Consider the following 26,253-nt stretch of genomic DNA (forward strand, 5'->3'; position numbering starts at 1 on the left):
TAAATTCACTGTTTAGACTCCATCTCTCCCCACTGCTTGTCACAGTGGAAAGATGTCTTTTGTTGAAGACTTCACTCACTCATCTGTTTGCTGGATTTGGTGACTATCTACCTTCCTTCTCAGTATCTCACCCCTTCAAAAAGGCTCTCTCTTCTGTAACCAACTGAACCTTGTCTCTATCGACTCCTTTTCCTCAGCTTTTATACATACGTGAATCTCTTCCACTAAAAAAGGCATCCTTCAACCCGGCAATCCCCTTTCAGTGCTGCCATCTTGTTCCTCCTTTGTAGTGAGCCTTTTTGAAGAGTATCTACACTTAAACCATCACCCATTCCTCACTAGTCCATTTACTTTCTGGTTCCTAATGCCACCACTCCACTGAAACTTCCGCCAGCAAAGTCCCCCATCTCTGTTGCTAAACACAAGGGGCTACTTATTTAGGCGTCACCTTATTTGACCATTTGGCCATATTTGACAGGACAGCGCTCTCCCCTCTTCGAAGAACTCTTTCCTTGCCTTCCGTGTCATGCTGTGCGGGTTTTTCTTTTTGGATTTCTTTTCTTTCTAACCTTTAAATACTAGTGTTCCTTGAGGCTGTACTCTGAGCCCTTTTCTATTCATTCTTACACTATTCATTCTTCCTGGAGAATCCCACCCACCCCACAACTTTTGTACAGCATCCTCTGTAGGCTAAGGATTCCTGAGTCTCAATCCCTAGCCTTCCAAGAGAATATGAATTCTCTAGAAAGTTTAATTTAAAAATGTATCATGTAGGGACATGGATGAAACTGGAAAACATCATTCTCAGTAAACTATCGCAAGGACAAAAAACCAAACACCGCATGTTCTCACTCATAGGTGGGAATTGAACAATGAGAACTCATGGACACAGGAAGGGGAACATCACACTCCGGGGACTGTTGTGGGGTGGGGGGAGGGACAGCATCAGGAGATATACCTAATGCTAAATGATGAGTTAATGGGTGCAGCAAAACAACATGGCACATGGATACATATGTAACAAATCTGCACATTGTGCACATGTACCCTAAAAGCTAAAGTATAATAATAATAATAATAAAAAATATGAAAGTGAAAAAAAAATGTATCATGTGGCCGGGCATGGTAGCTCATGCTTATAATCCCAGCACTTTGGGAAGCCGAGGCAAGCAGATCGCTTGAATCCAAGAGTTCCAGCCTGGGCAACATAGTGAGACCCTGTCTTTAAAAAAAAAAACAAATCATGTGACAATGACCTCTGGAAAAGCCTCCAGTCCAGCACAGCAGTATTCTTAGAGATTCCAGTTGTTAGAGATCTGCCCTGGATTTTTTATTTTCTAGTCATTAGCTTTAGGGAGATATTAATAAAGGAGGGGAAGGTACCTGGGCAGTCAAGAAATTAGCCTTCAAAAGATATATATATGGGAAGTTATTTTTCTACTTAGTGGAATATTGGCAAGTAAAGTTTAAAGATGGAGAATGTACTTTACAGGACCTGGAAAAAGCAATTAATATATCAGCACCTAAAATGAAAACCTAAAATTCTGTAGTAATAAAAAGTGAACAATCTTTCTAAATTAATACAGAATTATTCAAATAAGTTTCTTCCAGTTTCCCATTGCCTGACCATGAATATAGTAAATTCTCTACTAGATTGCCTTTTTGTTTTTGGTGATGGTGGTAAAAAACACATAACATATATTTACCCTCAACAACTTCTAAGTGTGTATCACAGTGTCGTTAACTGTGTGTACATTGTTGTACAACGGATCTCCAGAACTTTTTCATCTTGTGTGAGTAAAACTGTACTCATTGAACAAATCCCCATTTCCCCCTCATCAGCACCAGCAATCACCATTCATCTTGTGTGACTAAAACTCTGTACTCATTGAACAAATCCCCATTTCCCCCTCATCAGTCCCAGCAATCACCATTCCATTATACTTCATGTTTCTGTGAGTTTAACTACTTTAGATAATCTGTATAAGTAGAATCATGCAGTATTTGTCTTTCTGTGATTGGCTTATTTCACTTAGCATAATGTCCTCAAGGTTCATCCATGTTGTAACATATAACAGGATTTTTTTAAGGCTGAATAATATTTATTTGTATTTATGTACCACATTTTCTTTATCAATTTATTTGTCAATGGACATTTAGGTTCCTTCCACATCTTGGCTTTTCTGACTAATGCTGCAGTGAATATAAGTTTCTGAATATCTCTTTGATATTCTGCTTTCAGTTTTTTTTTGGATAAATACCCAGAAGTGGGATTACTGGATCATATGGTAGTTCTATTTTTAATTTTTTGAGGAACCTCTATACTATTTTCCATAGCAGCTGCACCATTTTACATTCCTGCCAGCAGTTCACAGGGGTTTCAATTTCTCCACATGCTCACCAACACTTGCTTCCTGTTTTTTTGATAGCGGCCATCCTAATGAGTGGCCATCCTAATGAGTATAGTGGCCATCCTAATGAGTATAAGGTAATAGCTCACTATGGTTTTGAGTTCCCTGTTGACTAGTGATGTTGAGCATCTTTTCACACAGCAAGCATGCTTGTTGGCCACTTACGTATCTTTTTTGGAGAAATATCTATTAATTACTTTGCCCATTTTTTATTCAGATTATTTGTTTTGATGTTATTGAGTTGCAGGCATTCTTTGCATATTCTGAATATTTACTCCTTATCCAGTATATGTTTTGCAAATATTTTTCCCATTCTCTAGCTGGCCCCCACAAGGTTGCCTTTTAACAGCCCAGGACTGTCTGTTATTTCACAACCTTAGCTTCATCTGACTCTGGTAATTCACATCAACCCCAGCTTGATTCTTACCTAATTCCTAACTCTAGACTTAAATTTTGACTGCCTTCCCTTCCCACATTATCTTAGCTATCTTTATTGACAGCGTTACTGCTAACCGTGATTTTCATTCCCCATGACCTCTTCTTTACTAATATTACTACATCATTACTAAAGTAAATGATGATTTTAAAATAAGGCGTATATTTGGCATAAACCAGGAAAAAATTATAATCTCTATATTAATCTTAAATGTAAAAATCTAAAGCAGAAGTTAAAATCTGCTTTATAAGAAGTAAGTTCTTATGTTAAAATATCCAAATTTGAAAATATTCCCTTTGAAGGAATAAAAGAGGCATGCTATTTTGAATCAATGCATTTGGTGAGTGTGTAGGAAGATAGTCATAGTCGTTGTGTGTGTCCCAAAGTCTTACATCTCTTTTTGGCCCACTAATCAAACTAGAAATGTCACTTGAAACTTGTTGAGTGAACTAGTAATTTTACATTTGCTAAAATAGAGCTATAATAAGTGGCTGAATGTTCTGATTGACCACACATAATGTAGAGTTTATTTCCTAGCAAATAATGAAAGATCGATGGATGAATGTTGGTCATGAAGAAGAAGAACTAAAGCCATATGCTGAGCCTGATCCAGATTTCAATGACGCAAAAAGAATAGGTAAGTATTTAAACATGGTAAGAAGTGCTGTCCCTAGGCAACAAGTAAGAGTCCTTTAGTGTGCCAAAATAGTGTTTAAAAGTATAAATAGGAAGCAATTTTTATTTGAAAAATACTTGTATTATCATTTTAATGATAATACACTGAAAATTACACATTTCAAGTTCCCTAATTTGTTCTCATATATATTATGGTCTAATTCAATGTTTGACAACAGTGATATAAAACTTAATGTAAATAAATTGAATTCTTTCCTTTCAGTGATGCCCAGCAGGAGGAATGGCTGATGTAACTATCAGCACTGATCAGACTGATAAGTATCAGCGAACATAGCATGTATTTTAACCAAAGATGTAGAGGCACCGAATTAAGAGTTGAACACTTTGGCTCTCCCTTTCTTTTTCCACTGTCTTAGCAATGTTTATTCTCCCTCCTCACTCATCCTGCTACTGCCCATACCCAGCCAGAGCTCTCCTTCTAACTTGTTCTCTTCATTTCACAATCCCTTCCCAAAGCCCTCATTTAGTCTCAACTGAGTCATCTCAACTGTGTTCCTATCTGGCTTGAGGGCAGAGTGGCAGGGGAGAGCATTTTAGAGTGTTAGGAACCTGATCAGAAAAACCATGGAAATTCAAATCTTCCAAAGAAGAGTCAACCTACTGCAAATCAGAAAGCAGAAATTGTTAAGAGATGAAAGAAACCACTTCACTAGTAGCTGAGGATGAGTTGAGAGAAAGATAGAGAATTTTGTGTGTAACAAAGACTGACATGGTCTTAGATTGGACAAAGAAAGTTAGCTCAGGAATGTATTAGGCAATGAGAAATTAAGTGGGCCCGTTAGTATATTAACCATGATGTAGGTAATTCCTGCATGTAAAATTATCATTGTACAATATCTGTGAACATATGGTACCCGTAGGTTAATAGTCCAGAAGTTTTTAAAACTACACTTTAAATTTTCATGACTAAGTTTTCATATTCAAAGGTGGCAAACTTGCCCGTTTTTGTTGATTTGTTTACGAAAATAAAACCATTTTCGGAAAATGTCTCTTTTTTAAATTTCTAGACATTATGGTCACCATGGGCTTTGCACGAGATGAAATAAATGATGCCTTAATAAATCAGAAGTATGATGAAGTTATGGCTACTTATATTCTTCTAGGTAGAAAACCACCTGAAGTAAGTTTTTCACCTTTTCACATTACTGTGAATTATTTCTTGAGCTAATATATTAGTGAACATATTCTTTGTGGAATCAAAAATAATATAAAGATCCTACCCTAACATTCTTATTTATTGGAATTCAAAAATGAAGATGTTAAATTATGAACTGGTTTTATTTCTGGGTACCAAGAGAGATTTTATGAAAGAATAGGCCTACTGTCTTTCTTAGCTCCAAGAGCCACCATTCACAGCCTGGCCTTTGAGAATGGCCTCCCCCACAGCTTGTGCATCCAAATGTAACAGTCCCACCAAAGGTAATATGGTTATACCAGGTGTGCAGAAAAGACAGTGAGTGAAACATGAGGAAGTGATAGCATTTAAAATAAATGTATGTCTTAAAGGATTTTTAAAAGAGGTAACTCCAGGAAAGGTTATTTGATGACATTTTGCCTTATAAAGTGTCAAGTGACTGATGCTTTCAATTGGGAATTCTCAAGGCCAGGAGAACTATCATAAGGAGATAGATTCAGGAAATAACTGTATACAAATGGTGAACTATGTTAGTCAGTTTTGCATTGCTATAAAGAAGTACCTGAGACTGGGTAATTTATAAAGAAAAGAAGTTTATTTGACTCACAGTACTGCAGGCTGTACACAAAGCATAATGTTGGCATCTGCTTCTGGTAAGGGCCTCAGGAAGCTTACAGACATGATGGAAGGTGAGGGGGAGCCAGCATGTCACATGGCAAGAGGGAGCAGGTGAGAGGTGGGGGAGGTGCCACTCTTTTAAATAACCAGATCTAGCGTGAACCCGTAGAGGGAGAACTTGTTACCACAAGGACAGCACCAGGCCATTCATGAAGGGTCCACCTTCCTGACTCAAATACCTCCCTCTAGGCCCACTCCAACATTGGAGGTCACACTTCAACATGAGATGTGGAGGGGACAGAGCATCCAAACCATATCATGAAGCATAAAAGCAAATGATTCTTTAGGAAAACAAATATAAAGGCTATACATCGAGAGTCAAGAACAGATCACAGAGCATTAACAATTTATTGGAAGTTAGACATCTGTGGGAGGTATTTTAGAGACAAAAAGCTGAAATTATCTATAATTCCATAGTAACTGTTAATGGAGCAGTGCATTCCAGCTGACATATATTGAACCTTTATTGTACCAGAAACGATGCTGGGTACTGTGAATAGAAAGACGAGAAAGTCTCTGCTCTCAAGGAGCCCTTAGTCTAGAGGCGAGGTGAGCAGTTAATCGTATGGTACAGTATGTGTTCTGATTTTGGGGATGCACAGCATACTCTGGGAGCATATAGATGGACATGTACCTACAACAGGCTAAGGTCAGACCCACCAAGGCAGGTCTGTGTGACATGTAAGAAGTAGAATTAACAGCAGTACTTGGGGACCAGTTGTAAATAAGAGATAAGAGCCCATGAGATTTCCAATGTGGATGACTGTGTAAGCACATTTGCCAAGACAGGAAAGGTACAGATTTCAGGGGGAAGAGGGGAAGTTCAATTTGAGATGGTTGAATTTGGGATTCCTGTTGGATGGAGCTGTCTATTAGGCATTTGGATATAAAGATCTGAATTAGGGGGAGAGATTTGAATAATTAATAAGATTTGGAGTCTTCATTAGAGGGGAACACATTGCATACAGTAGTGTGCCAGGAACTGTTCTAAGGACTTTACAAATATTAATTAATCTAATCCTCCCAGTGAACCTACCAGGTAGGTACTATTATAATGGAATAGAATCTTTAGTGGAGACATTAATAGCTAGAGATGTGGTGTCAAAGAAGCCAAGTCAAGAGAATTTTAAGTGGGAAATACTACAAATGGTTATTTCTAAAGGCTTTGAACTGTTTCTACTTAGATTTTAAAGTACATTCCTGAAGTCTTTAATTTTCCTATTAATTTAAATATAAAAGAAGCACTAATTTTATAAGTATATAACCATACCATGCATGAATTTAAATGAAGTATGAACTGTATCAAATATAAACGAATGAGGCTACTGGTAGGTAGTAAGAGCCTGAACTTTGGGGCCAGCTTCACTGGATCTAAGCACCTCCACCCCTGCCCTACCCCAGCACAACCACTAACTATGCAACTAAGGCAATTAATTTCTGTGCCTCAGTTTTCTTATCTATAAAATGAGGGCAATAATGTGCTTATCTTTTAGGATCATTGAAAGTGTTAAATGAATGAGTACTTATAAACTCAGAACAGTTTCTAGTTGATATTATGTGCTTAAAAACTCGGAACAGTTTCTAGTGGATTATTATGTGCTCTGCATTAGCTGTTTATTATCATCAGTATTACTCTGCGATTTATCATTAGTATTATCTATATAAGAATTTAGATTTCCTATTGGGATGCCAGTGATTTCATCAAAAGTTTCCTGGCAGCAAACAACTTGTATGTTACAGAGAGAGGGATAGTGTGTCAACCCGCAGTTTACCATGCTGAGTTCTAAATAGATATAATTTCCTGATCAGAAACAGTAAACCAGATTTCCTTTTTTGCAAATGTGGAGGAAACAAAACAAACAAATCTATATGTATGTTTATATGCATACATACATGTGTGTATATTTAAAATTTTAGATTTTATTGTAAGTTTGAATCTCAGTGATGCCCCTTAACTTTTTTAACCTCAGTTTTTCCATCTATAAAGTGTAGGTTAATACATCATAGGTTTGTTGTGATGGTTAAATAAAGTAACATATAGAAAGAGCTTAGCACAGTGCCTAGTCTATAATAACCCATTCAATAATTGGTAGCTGTTATTTGGTATTTTGACTAAACTAAGGATTTGTACAAGATAATAGAAGATTATGAGTAGTCACTAAAGCATATTCTATCAAGTTCATCCCTTTTCCTGCTAGCCAACTTAAAGTTCTAGGCCCAATACTACAGTTTTTTCAGTTTGGATTACTTCTTATATAGCTTTAAATCATTTAGAAAATCAAGAGTGCAGTGTTTGTGCAGACTTTTTTTTTTTTTTTTTTTTTTGCTTTAAAATCCTTGTGGTTTTTCTTCTTACAGTTTGAAGGTGGTGAATCGTTATCCAGTGGAAACTTGTGTCAGAGGTCCCGGCCCAGTAGTGACTTAAACAACAGCACTCTTCAGTCCCCTGCTCACCTGAAGGTCCAGAGAAGTATCTCAGCAAATCAGAAGCAGCGGCGTTTCAGTGATCATGGTAGGGGAAAAAGTCAAATAAGTGAAACAACACACGGGTTCTATCCAAACTTGGGTTTTTAAAGCATTGTACATTCACGTCTCTATGTGCCTGTGTTATCTAGTTCTCACAGACTTATATTACTGAATTATAAATATAATCCCTTTTGCAGGGACTGACCTGATTTTTGAAATCAAAATTTAATCTTCGTTCAGAGTTTAAAGCATGCAAATATGGATAATTTTAATACAGAGTTTTTGTTTGTAAGCAGAAAATAGATCAGTTGTTTTTCAGCTCATTATGGTATTTTTTAAAAAATTATAGCTGGTCCATCCATTCCTCCTGCTGTATCATACACCAAAAGACCTCAGGCTAACAGCGTGGAAAGTGAACAGAAAGAGGAGTGGGACAAAGATGTGGCTCGAAAACTTGGCAGCACAACAGTTGGATCAAAAAGCGAGATGACTGCAAGCCCTCTTGTAGGGCCAGAGAGGAAAAAATCTTCAACTATTCCAAGTGTGAGTAAATACTCTGGTATATTGCAATTTATTGTAATAACTTGTTTTAGGGTTATATGTAAAATTTTTATCTTTCATTTTTTTAAATGATTGAAAATTTTAAAGGGAATTATAATTTAAAGAACATGCAAAAGGGACCACACTTCTCATAAATGCAAGTTAAAAACAACAAAAAAGAATTCTTTTTTGCATGTGTAACACTTAACCTCAACACAGAATGGTACATTAAACTTTCCTGCTTCATTTTCCTTTTTATAATGTTTATTTAATATTATATCAGCACATTTCATTTTTATTTACAAATAAGCTGTTTAATGAAGGCAGACTCAGTTAAATAATTAATTTATAAAGTTGCCTCACATTATTCACTTAAAACAGCAAACTATAGAAATTATATAATGGGAACTAGAAGAGGGTTTGAGATGCTCTCCCATAAGGCAGCAGGAAAGAATAGAGATAGAAAATATAAAAGAAAACTAAGATATATGAAATGTAGAAATAGAGTTGGTAACATTCAGATAATAGGTGTTTTGAAGGGAAAGGGAGCAAAACGAAGGAGGAAAAATAGTTAAAGAAATAATAACAAAAAATAAAGAGGGAAGATTTCATTTTGAAAAGACCCAGAATGGCAAATAGAAGCCAGAAAGAAAACCTATTCCTGGACTCTTAAAGTGGAATTTATAGATACCAAAAACAAGATAAAGAATATTTTAAAGATTCCAGAGTCAGAGCGCAGATGACCTTAAAAGGAACAAGATTGTGTAGTCCCAGCTACTCAGGAGGCTGAGGCAGGAGAATAGCTTGAATCCGGGAGGTGGAGCTTGCAGCGAGCTGAGATCGCGCCACTGCACTCCAGTCTGGGCAACACAGCGAGACTCCGTTTCAAAAAAAAAAAAAAAGGAACAAGATCCAGAGATTCAGACTGACCTTAGGTTTATCAATAGCAACATGGACACAGTAAGATAAAGGGAAAAATATTTTTAAAGTATTGAAAGAAAAGCTCATTGAGCCTAGAAATTTTATCTAGCCATGTTGTCATTTAAATATGAAGGTACAAAAACCACATTCTTTGGCATAAAATGTCTCAACTGTTTGACTACACAGTGACCATTTGAAAAAACCTTAGTTGGAGGAAGTATTCTTACAGGAAGAGAAATGAATCTAGACTGTTGCTGTAAAATATATAGGAGTTGAAAGTGATCAACTTACTAAAGTATTGTATGTAGTAACATAAGCAAAAAGAGGAAAATAATGGAAATTCAGGATCAAAACTCTGGATAGTATCCAGGGCATAAGGATAGAGGTGGAGATTAAAGAAATATAAACAAACACATGCCTTGTTAGGCAGATGATAGGAGTAAGTTTAAGAAATCATTAGCAGTAAGAGGCTGGGCGCAGTGGCTCACACATGTAATCCCAGCACTTTGGGAGGATGAGGTGACTGGATCACTTGAGGTCAGGGGTTTGAGACCAGCCTGGCTAACATGATAAAACCCTGTCTCTACTAAAAATATATAATTAGCTGGGCATGGTGGTGCACACCTGTGATCCCAGCTACTTGGGAGGCTGAGGCAGGAGAATCTCTGGAACCTGGGAGGCAGAGGTTGCAGTGAGCCAAGATTGTGCCATTGCACTGCAGCCTGGGCAACAAGAGAAAAACCCCCTCAAAAAAAAAAAAAAAAGAAAAAGAAAGAAAGAAATCATTAGCAGTAAGCAGCAAACATGAGTTCAGGAACTTAAGGGTGAACAATGTAAGAACAAAGAATTAAAACCTTTAAACCAACAGAAGGAAAAAAAAAAACCTTAGCCTGTGGACAGGAGAGAAAAAAATTACTTTAAATAGCAAATGCAAGATAAGATACCAAAATGTCCAAAATTCCAAGTGGCTTCAACTCCCTAATACCCATTATTTTATGTAGTCCACTGGAGCCTTACCTCTTTTGAATATGGTTATGTATATTTGAATATGTATGTATGGTATGATTAGATTATCACCGTTTAGTCTGTGGAACAGATGTGCATAACGACTTCAAGAATTGATGGATAAAACCACTTAGCTTCTACCTGATCTGTTTAGAAATGATTGAACTATAATGGGGCTTCAATTTTTTTTTTTTTTTTTGCTAGAGAAACCACTATTTGCCTTAGAGGACAGCTTCCAGTGTAATCACCCCACATAGCAGAAAGAAATAATTGGTCCCGTGCTTTCTACCATTTAATATTAACCTGTCATTTGACTGAACTGAGTCTTATTTTCCTATGAACATACTCAGCTTTGTTTATGTCCATGCCTGTCTTTATGTAGTGCCCTTGCCTAAACATTCCCCTTACATTATGAAAATTCCATTTCCATAGATCATTTCAAGTCTTGTCTCCTGGACAGAATCTTTTATGGCCGAATGCTCCAAAACCCATCAGCGTTTTCAATTGCTTATCCTGTCATTTAGCGCTTAACTGTTTATACGCTGTCTTGTTTCATTCACTGTTGTTTTCCCATGTAAACCTTATCTCCCCAAATTTATAATCTGTTATATATTGACATAGTAGCTTTCTCAGAGTCATTAGTGCTGAAGCATATAGTGTGTATTCAAAGCATATTTATTAAAGAAGGCATAAAAATTAAGGAATTAGTTTAAATTCAAATTAATTATGCCACACTTATCATTTTTTTAAAAAACATAAGCCAAAAGATTTTGATAGAGAAGTTCTGTTCTTAGCCACATAATACTATAATATATTGTTATTTACTGTTTTAATTTTGGTAGTTTGAGAAACCAAAGTAATATATTTTGTTTAATTTTAGCACTTCAGGAGTTTCTAAAGTAAAGTTAATCATCTCTTCTTTCCTATCCATTTCCTTTTAGTCTGAACTCCTGATATAACTAGTGCTAATCACTTAGGATGAATTCTTCTACAGGTTTTCCTTCATTAAGGAAAACATAGGCGAGGTGCAATGGCTCATGACTATAATCCCAGTACTTTGGTAGGCCATGGAGGAAGGCTTGCTTGAGGCCAGGAGTTTGAGACCAGCCTGGGCAACCTAGTGCGACTTGATTTCTACAAACTATTTTAAAATTAGCCTGGTGTAGTAGTGCATGCCTGTAGTTCCAGCTACTTGGAAGGCTGAGGAGGGAAGATGACTTGAGCCCTGGAGTTTGAGGCTGCAATGAGCTATGAGCTATGGTTGTACCACTGTGCTCCAGCCTGGGTGACAAGAGTGAGAGACCCTGTCAAAAAAATAAAAATAAAAATAAATAAGTGACTGTATATGTACATAGAGCATTTTATTTTACTTTTTTATAAAAATGAGATCATACTATGTACCATTTTAATTTTTTTCACTTATAATAGTTGAGGGTCCTTCTAGATCAGAACATCAAGATCTTTTTAATAGATGCATATTATTTCATTGGTATTAACAGATAGATATATCATAATTTATTCAACCTTTCTTTTGGTGAAGTGTTCAGAGTTTTTCATTCTCCAGAGTGCACATCCTTATACATTTATGTTATTGGCATACTTCTATTAGAGGCATTCTCAAAAGTTCCATCTCTGGATCTGTGTGACAACACTTCTTTTTAACCTCAGCCGCAAAGAGGCAGGCTCCTCATGCTCCTCAGTCCATGACACAGTCACCCTTGGTCTGTGCAGCCCCATCCCCACTCCCGCTCACCTCACCTAAAACCTCAGCTGTGATGTGTCTTAGTGTACTTGACTATGTGTATATCATTGGAATATATACATTTAAATTTTTAATAAATGCTACCAAAGTAATTTTCCAAATGGTTGGGATAATTTAGAGAGTAGTTATTTCTCCACAAACTCATCAACAGGATATTATCAATCTTTAACATTTTTGGCAATCTGAAGGGCAAAAAGAAAAAATAGGTATCCATTTGTTTTCAATTTGCATTTTCTTGTCTATTGGTGACATTGATGGTGTGGCCCACAAAACCTAAAATGTTGACTATATGACGCCTTACAGAAAAAGTTTGCTAATCACTGCTTTAAAGCCAAAATACGCAGCTTTAATACCTTTTCTTTGAGGTAATTTTTAGAAAGTACTTGAGCATTTACAATTCAAGCCCTGTAATAGTGCAAAATAACTGCCTGAACAAATGAACATTTTTACCAGTGTCAGAATATAATGGAAAATATTAAATCCATTCAAATGGCATGAAATGGTCCCTTCCTTTCTGATGGAAAAAGAAATAGTGCCCATAACATCCATAGGTAATTAATAGGTGATAGTACATTTAATGTTTATAAAATCATAGTACATTTAATGTTTATAAAATCAGAATTGTCTTAGTCAATAGTAAAAGCTCTTGCTTATGATTCTATTGACAGTATTATTTAATATTAGTTTAGTATCTTGACTGAAGGATGATACTGGCAGATGATCTTTAAAACTGGCCAGTTGATAGACAGCATGGGGAGAGTTTTGAGTTAAATAGTTAAATAGAATAATGGTTGGATAAATGTTCTGGTTAGTTATCTGAGTCATCTGTTTTATTGTTCATCACCCACAGCCATCACAGACTAGAAATGAAAGGAGTCTCTCTTAGTTCATTTTGTGTTGCTATAACAGAATACCACATAATGGATACTTTGTAAAGAAAAGAAATTTATTTCTCACAGCTCTGGAGGCTGGGTAGTTCAATATCAAGATGCCAACTTCTGGTGAGGGCATTCTTGCTGCATCACCCCATGGCATAAAGTGAGATCAAGAGAGCACATGCAAGAAAATAAGAGGGGGCCAAATATGCTTTTTATAACAAAGCCACTCCCAAGATAACTAACCCACTTTCACAAGAATTCCTTTGTGAGACCAGAGCCAAATCACCTCTTATCAGCCACAGCTCCCAACACTTTTGCATTGAGGATCAAGCTTCTAACACAGGAACTTCAGGAGACACATTCAAACTGTAGCAGAGTATTACTATTTGTAAGTAAGGTACAGGAAAAACAAACTTAATATTTTCCTTCTAGAAATTCCCATCCAAAAATTATATGTGGGAGTTCAGGGAAAACCCTTGACTAGCCTAGAAACTTGCGAGCTAAGTGTTGAGTTTTGAAGACACAAATATGTTGTGCTGTTTTTGAATCAAGAAAACAAACTTGTAAAGGTATTTTCCATATTATCTATCACATGTATGAGCAGTACAAAATATAAAATGATGTAAACCACTATGGTATGAATCTTAGTGCCCCCCGCACCCTCTGCCAAAATTCATGTGTTAAAATTCTAACCCTAAAGGTGATAGTATTAGAAAGCGGGGCCTTTCGGAGGTGATTAGGTCATGAGGGCCCTCACGAATGGGATTAGTCCCCTTATAAAAGAGGACCAAGAGACTTGTTCTACCCTTCTACCATGTGAAATCACAACAAAAAGATGGCCATCTAGGAAGCAGGCCTTCACATCTCCACACCTTAATCTTGATCTCACAGCCTCTAGAACTGTGAGAAATAAATATCTGTTGTTTATAAGCCAGCCAGTTTATGATATTTTTTATAGCAGCCCAAACATACTAATACATGAACTCTAAGAAAAATATTAATCAATTTTTTTACAAAATAAGGGGAAGAAGGAAGGGCCAAAGATGGCTGAGTAGAAACAATGCCTGTCTGCAGCTCCCACCGAGAGAAATGTGAAAGGCGAGTGATGTCTGCCCTTCCAACTGAAGTACCCAGGTTCTTTCATTAGAACTGACTAGGTGGTTGGTGTAACCCACGAAAAGCAAGGAAAAGTGGCAGGGGTGGGGGCGGGTGATTCACCCAGGAGCTGCACTGGGCAAAGGGACCTCCCTCCCCAAACCAAGAGAGGCAGTGAGGGAGTGTGCTGCCTGCCTGGGGCACTACACTTTTCCCACAGATTTTTGCAACTCATGGATCAGGAGATTCCGTATGAGCCTACACCACCAGGTGCTTGGGTCCCAAGCACAAAACTGAGCAGACCCATGGCAGCTGCCCCTGTCAGCAACCGTTTGGACAGGTACTGAGCTGCAGGAGTTTTTACATAATCTGGTGGCTCCTGAAACTCCAGAAAGACAAGAGATCTGTCCACTCCCGTGGAAAGGGGTCTGAAGCCAGGGAGCCAGGCAGCCTCACTCAGCGGGTCCCACTCCCACGGATCCCCGCAAGCTAAGAACCACTGACTTGGAATCCCTGCTGGCCAGCACAGCAGCCTGGAGTCTGCCTAAGATGACCCAAGTTCCCAGCGTGGGGGGCAACCACCGTTACTGCAGCTCTAGTCAGTGATTTTCCCCTGCCAGTGTTAGGGAGGCTGCGTGGTTTGGACTGAGCTGTATTCCCCACAGCACAGCATAGCAGCTGTGGCAGATCATGGCCAGACTGCTTCTTTAGGTGGGACCCAGATCCATCCCTCCTCACCAGGCAGGGCCTCCCTGCAGGAATCCCAGCAACTCCAGCCAGGGTCTTACAGACAGAACTCTCATCTCCCTGAGACAGAGTACATGGGGGGAGGGGCAGCTGTGTTCTCAGGTTAAGCAGTCCTACCTGCTGACTCTGAAGAGTCTGGGCGTTCAGGATGAGGGGGATTCCCCGAGCACAGAGTACCAGTTCCACCAAGGGGCAGCCAGACTGCTTCCTTAAGGACGTCCGTGATACTGTGTGTTTTGTCTGGGTGAGACCTCCCAACTGGGGTTAGCAGACAACTCATACAGAAGAGTTCCAGCTGGCATCAGGTTGCTGCCCCTCTGGGATGAAGCTTCCAGAGAAAGGAGCAGACAGCAGTCTGCTCTTCTGCAGCCTCCACTGGTGATACCCAGGCAAACAGGGTCTGGAGTGGACCCCCAGAAAACTGCAGCAGACCTGCAGAAGAGGGGCCTGAATGTTAGAAGAAAAACAAACAGAAAGCAACGACAACTACATCAAAAAAGACCCCACAAAAACCCCATCCAAAGGTCAACAGCCTCAAAGATCAAAGGTACATTAATCCACGAAGATGAGGAAAAACCAGTGCGAAAATGCTAAAAATCCCTAAAGAAGAATGCTGCTTCTCCTCCAAATAATTGCAACACCTCTCCAGCAAGGGAACAGAACTGGCTGAAGCTGAGATGGATGAACTGACAGAAGTAGGCTTTGGAAAGTGGGTAATAATGAACTTTGCTGAGCTAAAGGATTATGTTCAAACCCAATGCAAAGAAGCTAAGAACTGTGATGAAAGATTACAGGAGTTGTTACCTAGAAAAACCAGTTTAGAGAGGAACTTAATGACCTGATGGAGCCAAAAAACACAGCACGATGCAAACACAAGTAGCAATAGCCGAATAGACCAAGTGGAAGAGAGACTGTCAGTTTGAAGACTGTCTTGGTGAAATGAGGCAGGCAGTCAAGTTTAGAGAAAAAAGGATGAAAATGAATGAACAAAACCTCCAAGAAACGTGGGACTATGTAAAAGGACTGATTGGAGTACTTAAAAGAGACAGGGAGAATGGAACCAAGTTGGAAAACACACTTCAGGATATCATCCAGGAGAACTTCCCCAATCTACAAGACAGGCCAACATTCAGATTCAGAAAATACGGAGAACCCCAATAAGTTACTTCACAAGATCAACCTCAAGACACATAATCATCAGATTCTCCAAGGTCAAAATGAAGGAAAAATGTTAAGGGCAACCAGAGAGAAAGGCCAGGTCACCTACAAAGGGAAGTCCATTAGAGTAACAGTGGACCGCTCAGTGTAAACCCTGCAAGCCAAAAGAGATTGGGGGCCAATATTCAACATTCTTAAAGAAAAGAATTTCCAACCCAGAATTTCATATCCGGTCAAACTAAGCTTCAAAAATAAAGGAGAAGTAAAATCCTTTTCAGACAAGCAAATGCTGAGGGATTTTGCCACCACCAGGCCTGCCTTGCAAGAGCTCCTGAAGGAAGTACTAAACATGGATAGGAAAATTTGTTACCAGCCATTACAAAAACACACCGAAGTACACAGATCAATGACACTATGAAGCAACTACATTAACAAGTCTGCAAAACTGGCCACCCAGCATTATGATGACAGGATCAAATTCACACATAACAATATTAACCTTAAATGTAAATGGGCTGAATACCCCAATTAAAAGACACAGAATGGCAAGCTGGGTAAAGACAAGATCCATCAGTTTGCTATATTCAAGAGACATATCTCGTGTGCAGAGACACACGTAGGCTCAAAATAAAGGGATGGAGGAAACTTTACCAAGCAAATGGAAAGCAGAAAAAAGTAGGGGTTGCAATCCTAGTTTCTGACAAAATAGACTTTAAACCAACAAAGGTCAAAAAAGACAAAGAAGGGCATTACATAATGGTAAAAGGTTCATTTCAACATGAAGAGCTAACTATCCTAAATATACATGCACCCAATATAGGAGGACACAGATTCATAAAACAAGTTCTTAAAGACCTACAAAGAGACTTAGACCCCCCCCCCCCACACACACACAATGATAGTGGAAGACTTTAATACCCCACTGTCAGTATTAGACAGATCATCGAGACAGAAAATTAACAAGATACTCAGGACTTGAACTCAGCTCTGGACCAAGTGGATCTGATGAATATCTACAGAACTCTCTACCCCAAAACAACAGAATATACATTTTTCTTGGTGCCACATGGCATTTACTCTAAAATTTATCACATAATGGGAAGTAAAACACTCCTCAGCAAAGGCAAAAGAACTGAAATCATAACAGTCTCCCAGACCACAGCACAGTCAAATTAGAACTCAAGATTAAGAAACACACTCAAAACCACACAATTACATGGAAACTGAACGACCTGCTCCTGAATGACTTCTGGGTAAATAATGAAATTAAGGCAGAAATTAAGAAATTCTTTGAAACTAATGAGACCAAAAAGGCAATGTACCAGAATTTCTGGGACACAGCTAAAGCAGTGGTAAGAGGGAAATTTATAGCACTAAATACCACATCAAAAAGCTAGAAAGATCTCAAATCAACACCCTAACATCACAACTAAAAGAACTAGAGAACTAAGAGCAAACAAACCCCTGAGCTAGCAGACAAGAAATAACCAAGCTCACAGCAGAACTGAAGGAGATAGAGACATGAAAAACTCTTCAAAAAACCAATAATCCAGAGGCTGGTTTTTGAAAATATAAATAAAATAGACCACTAGGTAGACTAATAAAGAAGAAAAGAGAGAAGACTTAAATAAACACAATCAAATGATAAGGAGGATGCCACCATTGACCCCACAGAAATACAAACAACCATCAGAGAATACTAAAAACACGTCTATGCAAATAAACTGGAAAATCTAGAAGAAATGGATAAATTTCTGGGCACACACACCCTCCCAAGACTGAAAGGAATAGCTTGAATCCCTGAATAGACCAATAACAAGTTCTTAAATTGAGGCAGTAATAAATCACCTACCAACCAAAAATAGCCCAGGACCAGATAGATTTACAGCTGAATTCTAATAGAGGTGCAAAGAGGAGCTGAAACAATTTCTTCTGAAACTATTCCAAACAATTGAAAAGGAGGGACTCCTCCCTGACTCATTCTATGAGGCCAACATCATCCTGATACCAAAACCCAGCAGAGATACAACAAAAAAAGAAAACTTCAGGTCAATATCCCTGATAAACATCGATGCAAAAATCCTCAATAAAATACTGGCAAACTGAATCCAGCAGCACATCAAAAAGCTTATCCACTGCGATCAAGTTGGCGTCATCCCCAGGATGCAAGGCTGGTTCAACATACGTGAATCAATAAATGTAATTAGTCACATAAACAGAACTAAAGACAAAAACCACATGATTATCTCAATAGACACAGAAAAGGCCTTCGATAAAATTCAACATCCCTTCATGTTAAAAATTCTCAATAAACTAGGTATTGAAGGAACATATTTTGCGTTCCTTAAAAATAGTAAGAGGCATATATGACAAACCCACAGCCAATATCATGCTGAATGGGCAAAAGCTGGAAGCATTCCCCCTTGAAAACTGGCACAAGACAAGGATGCCTTCCCTCACCACTCTTATACAACATAGTATTGGAAGTTCTGGCTAGGGCAATCAGGCAAGAGAAAGAAATAAAGGGCATTTAGATAGGAAGAGAGGAAGTCAAATTGTCTTTGTTTGCAGATGACATGATCCTATATCTAGAAAACCCTATTATCTCAACCCAAAAGCTTCTTAAGCTGATAGGCAACTATAGCAAAGTCTCAGGATACAAAATCAATGTGCAGAAATCGCAGGCATTCCTTTACACCAACAACAGGCAAGCAGAGAGCCAAATCATGAATGAAATCCCATTTACAATTGCCACGAAGAAAATAAAATACCTAGGAATACAGCTAGCAAGGGAAGTGAGGGACCTCTTCAAGGAGAACTACAACCACTGCTCAAGAAAATAAGAGGACCAAAGAAGATGGAAAAACATTCCATGTTCATGGATAGGAAGAATCAATATTGTCAAAATGACCATACTGCCAAAGCAACTTATAAATTCAATTCTTTTCCCATTAAACTACCATTGATATTCTTCACAGAATTAGAAAAAAACTATTTTAAAATTCATATGGAACCAAAAAAAGGCTCGTATAGCCAAGATAATCCTAAGCAAAAAGAACAAAGCCAGAGGTATCATACTGTCTGACTTAAAACTGTACTACAAGGCTACATACAGTAACCAAAACAGCATGGTATTGGTACAAAAACAGGCACGTAGACCAATGGAACAGAATAGAGAACTCAGAAATAAAACTGTGCATCTACAACCATCTCATCTTCAACAAACTTTACAAAAACAAGCAATGGGGAAAGGAATCCCTATTTTAACAAATGATGCTGGGAGAACTAGCTAGCCATATGCAGAAAATTGAAATTGGACCCTTTCCTTATACCTTATACAAAAATTAACTCAAGATGGAGTAAAGACTTAAATGTAAAATCCACAACTATAAAAACCCTAGAAGAAAATCTAGGCAATACCACTTAGGACATAGGCATGGGCAAAGATTGTATGATGAAATTGCCAAAAGGAATTGCAACAAAAGCAAAAATTGACAAATGGGATCTAATTAAACTAAAGACCTTCTGCATAGCAAAATAAACTGTCATCAGAGTGAACAGACAACCTACAGAATGGAAGAAAATTTTTGCAGTCTATCCATCTGACAAAGGCCTAACATCCAGAATCTACAAGAAACTTAAGCAAATTTACAAGAAAAAAAGAACCCCATTGAAAAGTGGGCAAAGGACATAAACAGACATTTCTCAAAAGAAGACATACATGTGGCCAACAAACATGAAAAAAAGCTCAACATCACTAATCATTAGAGAAATGCAAATTAAAACCATAATGAGATATCATCTCATGCCAGTCAGAATGGTGATTATTAAAAAGTTGAGAAACAGCAGATGCTGGCGAGGTTGCAGAGAAACACTTTTACACTGTTGGTGGGAACGTAAATTAGTTCAACCATTGTGGAAGACAGGGTGGTGATTCCTCAAAGACTTAGAACTGGAAATATCATTTGATCCAGCAATCCCATTACTAGGTATATACCCAAAGGAATATAAATCATTCCGTTATAAAGGTTCATGCACATTTATGTTCATTGCAGCACTATTAACAATAGCAAAGACATGGAATCAACCCAAATGCCCATCAATGAGAGACTGGGTAAAGAAAATGTGGTACATATACACCACAGACTACTATGCAGCCATAAAAAGGAATGAGATCATGTCCTTTGCAGGAACATGGATGAAGCCAGAAGCCATTATCCTTAGCAAACTAATGCAGGAACAGAAAACCAAACACCACATGTTCTCACTTATAAGTGGGAGCGGAACAATAAGGACACATGGACACAGAGAGGGGAACAACACACACTGGGGCCTTTCAGAGGAGAGTGGAGGTCGGGGGAGAGCATTAGGAAAAATAGCTATTGCATGCTGGGCTGAATACTTAGCCCACCATGGCACACATTTACCTATGTAACAAACCTGCACATCCTGCACATGTACCCTGGAACTTAAATAAGATTAAAAAACTAAAAAAAAAAACAAAAAAAACCCAGCATTTAAAAAAAATGAAATAAGGGGAAGAAGAGATTTCCTTTAGGAAGACTCAAAACGATTAAGAATGCTATAGTAAGTATAAAATACTGTATATAAACTTATGGTATAATTATATAAAATATCACTTTACTGTGAAAGAACCCCCAAAAAGTTGTTTACATGGTTGGTTTCCACATTGGGGAAGTTACCAAACTACAGTTTAAGAGTCTGCAAGGGTAGTTTTCCACCTAGTTCCCAAATCCTCAGCAGAAAGAACCTTACCTGCTTAGTGATCACTAGATCTTTTTTATTTGAACTAGGAAGGTCAGCTATAAAAGTTAGTTTTATATGAATGTATGACAAATGGAAGCAGTGACACTGTGTTTCCATAACTTTTGCATGGTTGTATCTTAAATTTCCTTGGGGAAATACAACTGATGGTTGCCATACCTGAATGTCACTGGCATTGAAGGCTCAAGGCAAGGGAGGTAGGGTGGGAGGAGCACAAATTCAGAGGCACAGCTTGGAAGGAGAGATCCCATTCACCATCAGCCTTTGAAAAGGAAAGAAATGTCATTGAGAATAGCCAGAAACATTTTAGAGGCTTCTAGAAGATGTATGGTAGCATGATTTGACAAGGAATTAAGTTATTCATATGACAATTGGCCAAAATTATGAGATTATCAAAAGCAAATATTTTTATATTGGTACATTTGGTGCCCATGGGGTGATTTTACAGCTTTTCAGTAATCCCGTGCAGTTTTAATAATTGCCCGGGGTGTTTTTCCTATTTCGTATTTCTAAGATTTGTCCTCTAGATTTCAAATTTCCAGTTAATTTCTACAGAATTAAATATTAGTAGCTTCTAAGAGTGAAGTAGGAAATAATTTAAGTGTTCAAAAATTAGGAATTTATTGATTAAAATAAAATATGGTATGTCTGTACAGTTGCATAGGCTACAGCCACAAAACTTTAGTATCACTTGATGTGGATAGATGTTAATGACATGTTAAATGGGAAAGCAGGTAGTGAAACAATTTCTTTCAAACTATGAAATATGGATGACATTTCTAGTTTTTTGAGAACTTTTGTCTAAGTTAGTTTCATAATGCGTCTGCATAATCGAATCAATTTTTTTTGCCTTAATAACATCGACCAATTCTTTTTGTTTTGTTTTGTTTTGTTTTTTGGGACAGCATTTTGCTCTGTTGCCCAGGCTGGAGTGCAGTAGTGCAATCACAGCTCACTGTATTCTTCTCAACTTCTTGGGCTCAGGTGATCCTCCCACTTAAGCCTCTCGAGTAGCTGGGACTACAGGTGTGTGCCATCACACACAGCTAATTTTTTTGTATTTTTTGTGGAGATGGGGTTTCGCCATGTTGCCTAGGCTGGTCTTGAACTCCTAGCCTCAAACGATCTGCCCTCCTAGGCCTCCCAAAATGTTGGGATTACAGGCATGAGCCATCACAATTGGCCTACATGTTCCAAGTCTTACCTAAACATTTTAATAATCTTAGCCTGTTTTGCTACTATACTTTTATAGTTTTTAGCATATTCTTTTTATATAACTGGTGACAAAATTCCTTCCATCTAGGAACCTGCATTACTGAAAAATTTTAAATCTGTATTCAGTTTTGTTTATATGAGTTTTTTTCCTTCTTCAAAGTGAATTCAAGCAAATATCTATTAAGTTTGTAGCCCTCATGATTCAACAATGTTTAGGTTGCTTATATATTTTAAATGCTGGGTTAGTCAAAAGTAGCAAAATTTTTTGTTCTGTTGAAGTAAGGATTAAACAGAAGAGTATTATATCCACATTGAAAATCATTTCTGTATATTTTATTACCAGTGAGTAGTCAAGGATTTGGCAGGCACAACAATGGGTTACAGGTCAAAGGTTGTGTGCATGGTAAGGAGAATCACCTGCCTATCCCTTTTTGCTTATTTTCTCTCTTTTCTCCAAGGCTCCTCAGACTTGGCCTGCCTTCTAGCTCAAACCTGAGACTCGAAATATCTTCAGGGTGGCACTGCACACACCACTGTTGGTGGCCTCAGTTGGACATGCCTTTGATCCTGGGGCATTTAGTCTGCTTAATATTCCCGGTGGCCGGTGGTTGAGAGAGTTTCCCAAGCAGGTGAAGAAAGGCAGCCCACAGGCTTCTGAGTGGGCATGCCATCTTCACTGCCCCAGGCTCCTGTTGGTGATGATACTTAGTGTGGAGTTGGCTTGCACTCCTAGTTACTTAGAGCTGCTCACATCCCTGCTCCTGCCCTTTCTCTACCACCAGCTCACAAAGGAGGGAGTGAATAGAAACCCAGCTCTCTATTGCTTCCAAACTGCTGGCTGCTATTGTAGGAGGATAAGCTAAAACTGTAATGAGTTCATTTTTGATGCTTTGTCTTTTACTTCTGAAATCTAAATGAGAGAGAGAGGCAGGGGATAATCTTGTTAATATAAGATTCTGATCAATTAAAATTCTGTGGATTTTTCTCAAAGTCAGCTTAAATACATTTCTTTGGCTTTCCACAAATATATTTATAATTTTTTAATTACCTTTTTTTTTATTCTTGAAGAACAATGTGTATTCTGGAGGTAGTATGGCAAGAAGGAATACGTATGTCTGTGAAAGGACCACAGATCGATACGCAGCATTGCAGAATGGAAAAGACAGCAGGTAAATGCCACAGTGCCAAGTAGTAATACCTTTGCTGTTGTTCTGTGTTAGTGCCCTTGCTGAAATGCCTGCAGCCGAATGGGTCAGGAGAAAAGGAGTTATTACATGAAATAGTAAGATTCCAACCAACCATTCTTACTAAGACATCTCTCCTGTACCAGGATAGAAGGATGGGAAAACATTTAGAGAAAACAAGAAATAAATCTCTTTAACTGCCAATTTCTGAGTAAAATCTGATAGTAAATATTTTTCTATAACAAAGCAGATCATACTATCCTAATTTCATCTTCATAATTTGAATCTTATTCTCTTATGCACCTGCTGCCTCCTTCCCTTTCACCTCCCATCAAGTCATTACTGTATCTCAATAAAGGCTTTATTTTCCTCCCTCTGAAAAAAATGTGACCATCTTATTTCTCATCATTCAGAACCACAAAATTTTTAAAGTATTTTATTTCAAATAATAATAAATCATATTATTTTTATTACTTAAAAGACATATCTTCTTTCTATCATGAGTCACAAGGACTACTTATCAATATAGTACAAAGACATGGAGCCTATTCTAATGAAATTATTTTCTTAGTACCACCTGCAGTCATTTCAGTAGTGTGTACAAACCATTCTCACATTTGTTTCTTCTCACTTAATAAGAATGTAAAGTAAGTGCTATTGTAAGGCATACAAAGAAAAATGTATCTTCTTTGGACATAAGATAATTGGAAATTGATTTCAGACTTATGATTTTTCCTATACTAAATTTTAAGCTGCAGCTCCTTTAATCTGCAACAGTTAACGTATTGACTCATAATATGATCTAAAAGTGTTTTGATGAATCCAGAGATAATATTTTTGGTACAATTATGAATTCTGATTGTATGAATAACGGACAATGAACTACAGCAACGTATCACACCAAACTGTGACTTTGGGGAAGTAAAAAATGAATCCAGTCATAGTAATTTTATCTGAAATTATTGTGTATCCACAAAAATAATTTTGTGCTTTCTCACATTTACATACATAGTGTGTGAGATTTTTTTCATAGATGATAGTGATAAATTCACCCTGTATACTTTTCATAAGAATATTAATTGTTTTGTTAGTCATTAATAATGCCACTAATGTTAGTTTCTTTCAAACGTTTCAGTCATGAAAGGTGTTAGTTTAGATTTTTTTAAATATAGTTCTTAAATTTTAGTAAACCACAATTTTTCTTCTTTTTTACATTTCCATGGTCTTCTCAACTGCTTTATGGCGAAAGCCTTACGGAGATGTCTGTGAGTAGCATATCTTCTGCAGGCTCTTCTGTGGCCTCTGCTGTCCCCTCAGCACGACCCCGCCACCAGAAGTCCATGTCCACTTCTGGTCATCCTATTAAAGTCACACTGCCAACCATTAAAGACGGCTCTGAAGCTTACCGGCCTGGGTAATGTGCTGGTTACATCTCATTTTGTTCATTAAGAGTTTCTAAAAATATAGCACCATGTGAAAATACATGATAATCACGATCACATTAAGACTTTTCTAAGAAGATTCAGTGTTTGTAATGGAGGAAGAATTGAATTGTAACATAAACTTTCTATGTACTTTGGCTGTTATTGGAAACATTGCATATAACTTAAATCATTTTCTAGAGGAATTTTTTTAAGGATTTGATTTTATATCCGTCTATAAAGTTAAGAATTGCTGTTTAATTTGTCATTTAGGTAAATTGATTATTTTATTATTTAAACCATACAAACAAACACTAGACTGGGAGTTGAGACCCACGGATAATGATCAGGCTCAATTCCTTGTTCCTAATAAAACCGGGCTTCAGTTTTCCTGTCAATGAAACTGATGAACTCAAAGAGCCTGTTCAGATGGATTGTTTTTCTAGTATTTTTCTATTTTAAGATTTCTCAAATTCAGTACATCTGAACATTTTAACCGTCTGTTAGATTTGTTAGTCATATTGGTGGTGCCATGTGGTCTTATACCATCACTGAGGCCTAAATTAGAAATAGGAAATTGTTTTATTCAAAGCCTTTTTAATAAACAATAAAATTTGTGTTCAACAATGCTAAGTGGTTTCAGGAGAATATTAAAAAAATATTTGCAGTACCCCTTGTTTGGCATTCCTGATACTGAAAAGTATTTATCTTTGTGTCCCTGTTTCAGTCATTTCTTAATTTTTAGTGACCAAACAAAAGGTACTTAGTTTCAAACTGAGATTTTACTCCAAACCCATGTCTCACATCTCTAATGTGAACAAATAAAGTAGGGCCAAAAGAAGTAGCCATAGCTATTTGTTTCAGGTTTTTAGCATGAGTGAAAAGTTTTCTTGTCATTATTCTAAATGATATATCTTAATTTGTCCCAGCAGTACAACCCAGAGAGTGCCTGCTGCTTCCCCATCTGCTCACAGTATTAGTACTGCGACTCCAGACCGGACCCGTTTTCCCCGAGGGAGCTCAAGCCGAAGCACTTTCCATGGTGAACAGCTCCGGGAGCGACGCAGCGCTGCTTATAATGGGCCACCTGCTTCACCATCCCATGAAACGGGTGCATTTGCACATGCCAGAAGGGGAACGTCAACTGGTATAATAAGCAAAATCACATCCAAATTTGTTCGCAGGTCAGTACCAATGTACTGTCGTGTTTTGTTTCCTCTAGAAATTACAAAGGAAACTAGACTTTTTAAAAAAAATCTTTATAATAATTTTCTAAAATGGTTTCATAACATTTCATTAGAGCTGCTCTTTTACAGAGTTGGAAGAAAAACATCTAGGAAGACATAAAGTAGTTTTCCTTAAGAGAGAGAAAGGAAAAAATGGACAAAATGAGATTTTAAAAATCTGTAAAATAAAATGGAAAGAACAAAAACTTGACTTCAAAAATGTGTGTTTTAACAAAATATTATTTTATATTTAAAAGCCTTGATTGAGGAAAAGAAATGAGTTTACATGTTTCCTTCAAATTTATCTTGACAATACTTTTAAGTTGCTTACTAATAATATATAATTTACATTTTTTTCTTCTTGCATAAAAAGCCTACACACCAGAGTCACAGATCACTTATGCAATTTTACATCATAAAACCTTATCAAAACATAGTAAACACAAAACGAATGCATGTATAGTAAAGGTCTAATCTACTTAAACAATGCAATT

The 26,253-nt window shown here is 37.5% G+C and overlaps 1 protein-coding gene across 5 annotated transcripts in view; it reads left to right on the plus strand.

The window, feature by feature from the left end:
* MARK1 (microtubule affinity regulating kinase 1) overlaps positions 1-26,253 on the plus strand; it is a 138,954-nt gene that overhangs the window by 104,084 nt on the left and 8,617 nt on the right. For 2 of the 5 annotated variants that reach the window (XM_032136289.2, XM_032136293.2), the window contains exons 10-16: positions 3,385-3,484; positions 4,551-4,663; positions 7,715-7,868; positions 8,172-8,365; positions 22,997-23,097; positions 24,362-24,526; positions 25,463-25,717. In XM_032136289.2, the coding sequence (XP_031992180.1) occupies positions 3,385-3,484; positions 4,551-4,663; positions 7,715-7,868; positions 8,172-8,365; positions 22,997-23,097; positions 24,362-24,526; positions 25,463-25,717 (1,082 nt within the window). The other 3 variants (XM_032136290.2, XM_032136294.2, XM_032136296.2) reach the window with 2 other exon arrangements.

This window comes from Hylobates moloch, unplaced genomic scaffold (genome assembly GCF_009828535.3).
Source record: "Hylobates moloch isolate HMO894 unplaced genomic scaffold, HMol_V3 SCAFFOLD_18, whole genome shotgun sequence".
In the NCBI taxonomy this organism is placed as follows: Eukaryota; Metazoa; Chordata; class Mammalia; order Primates; family Hylobatidae; genus Hylobates; species Hylobates moloch.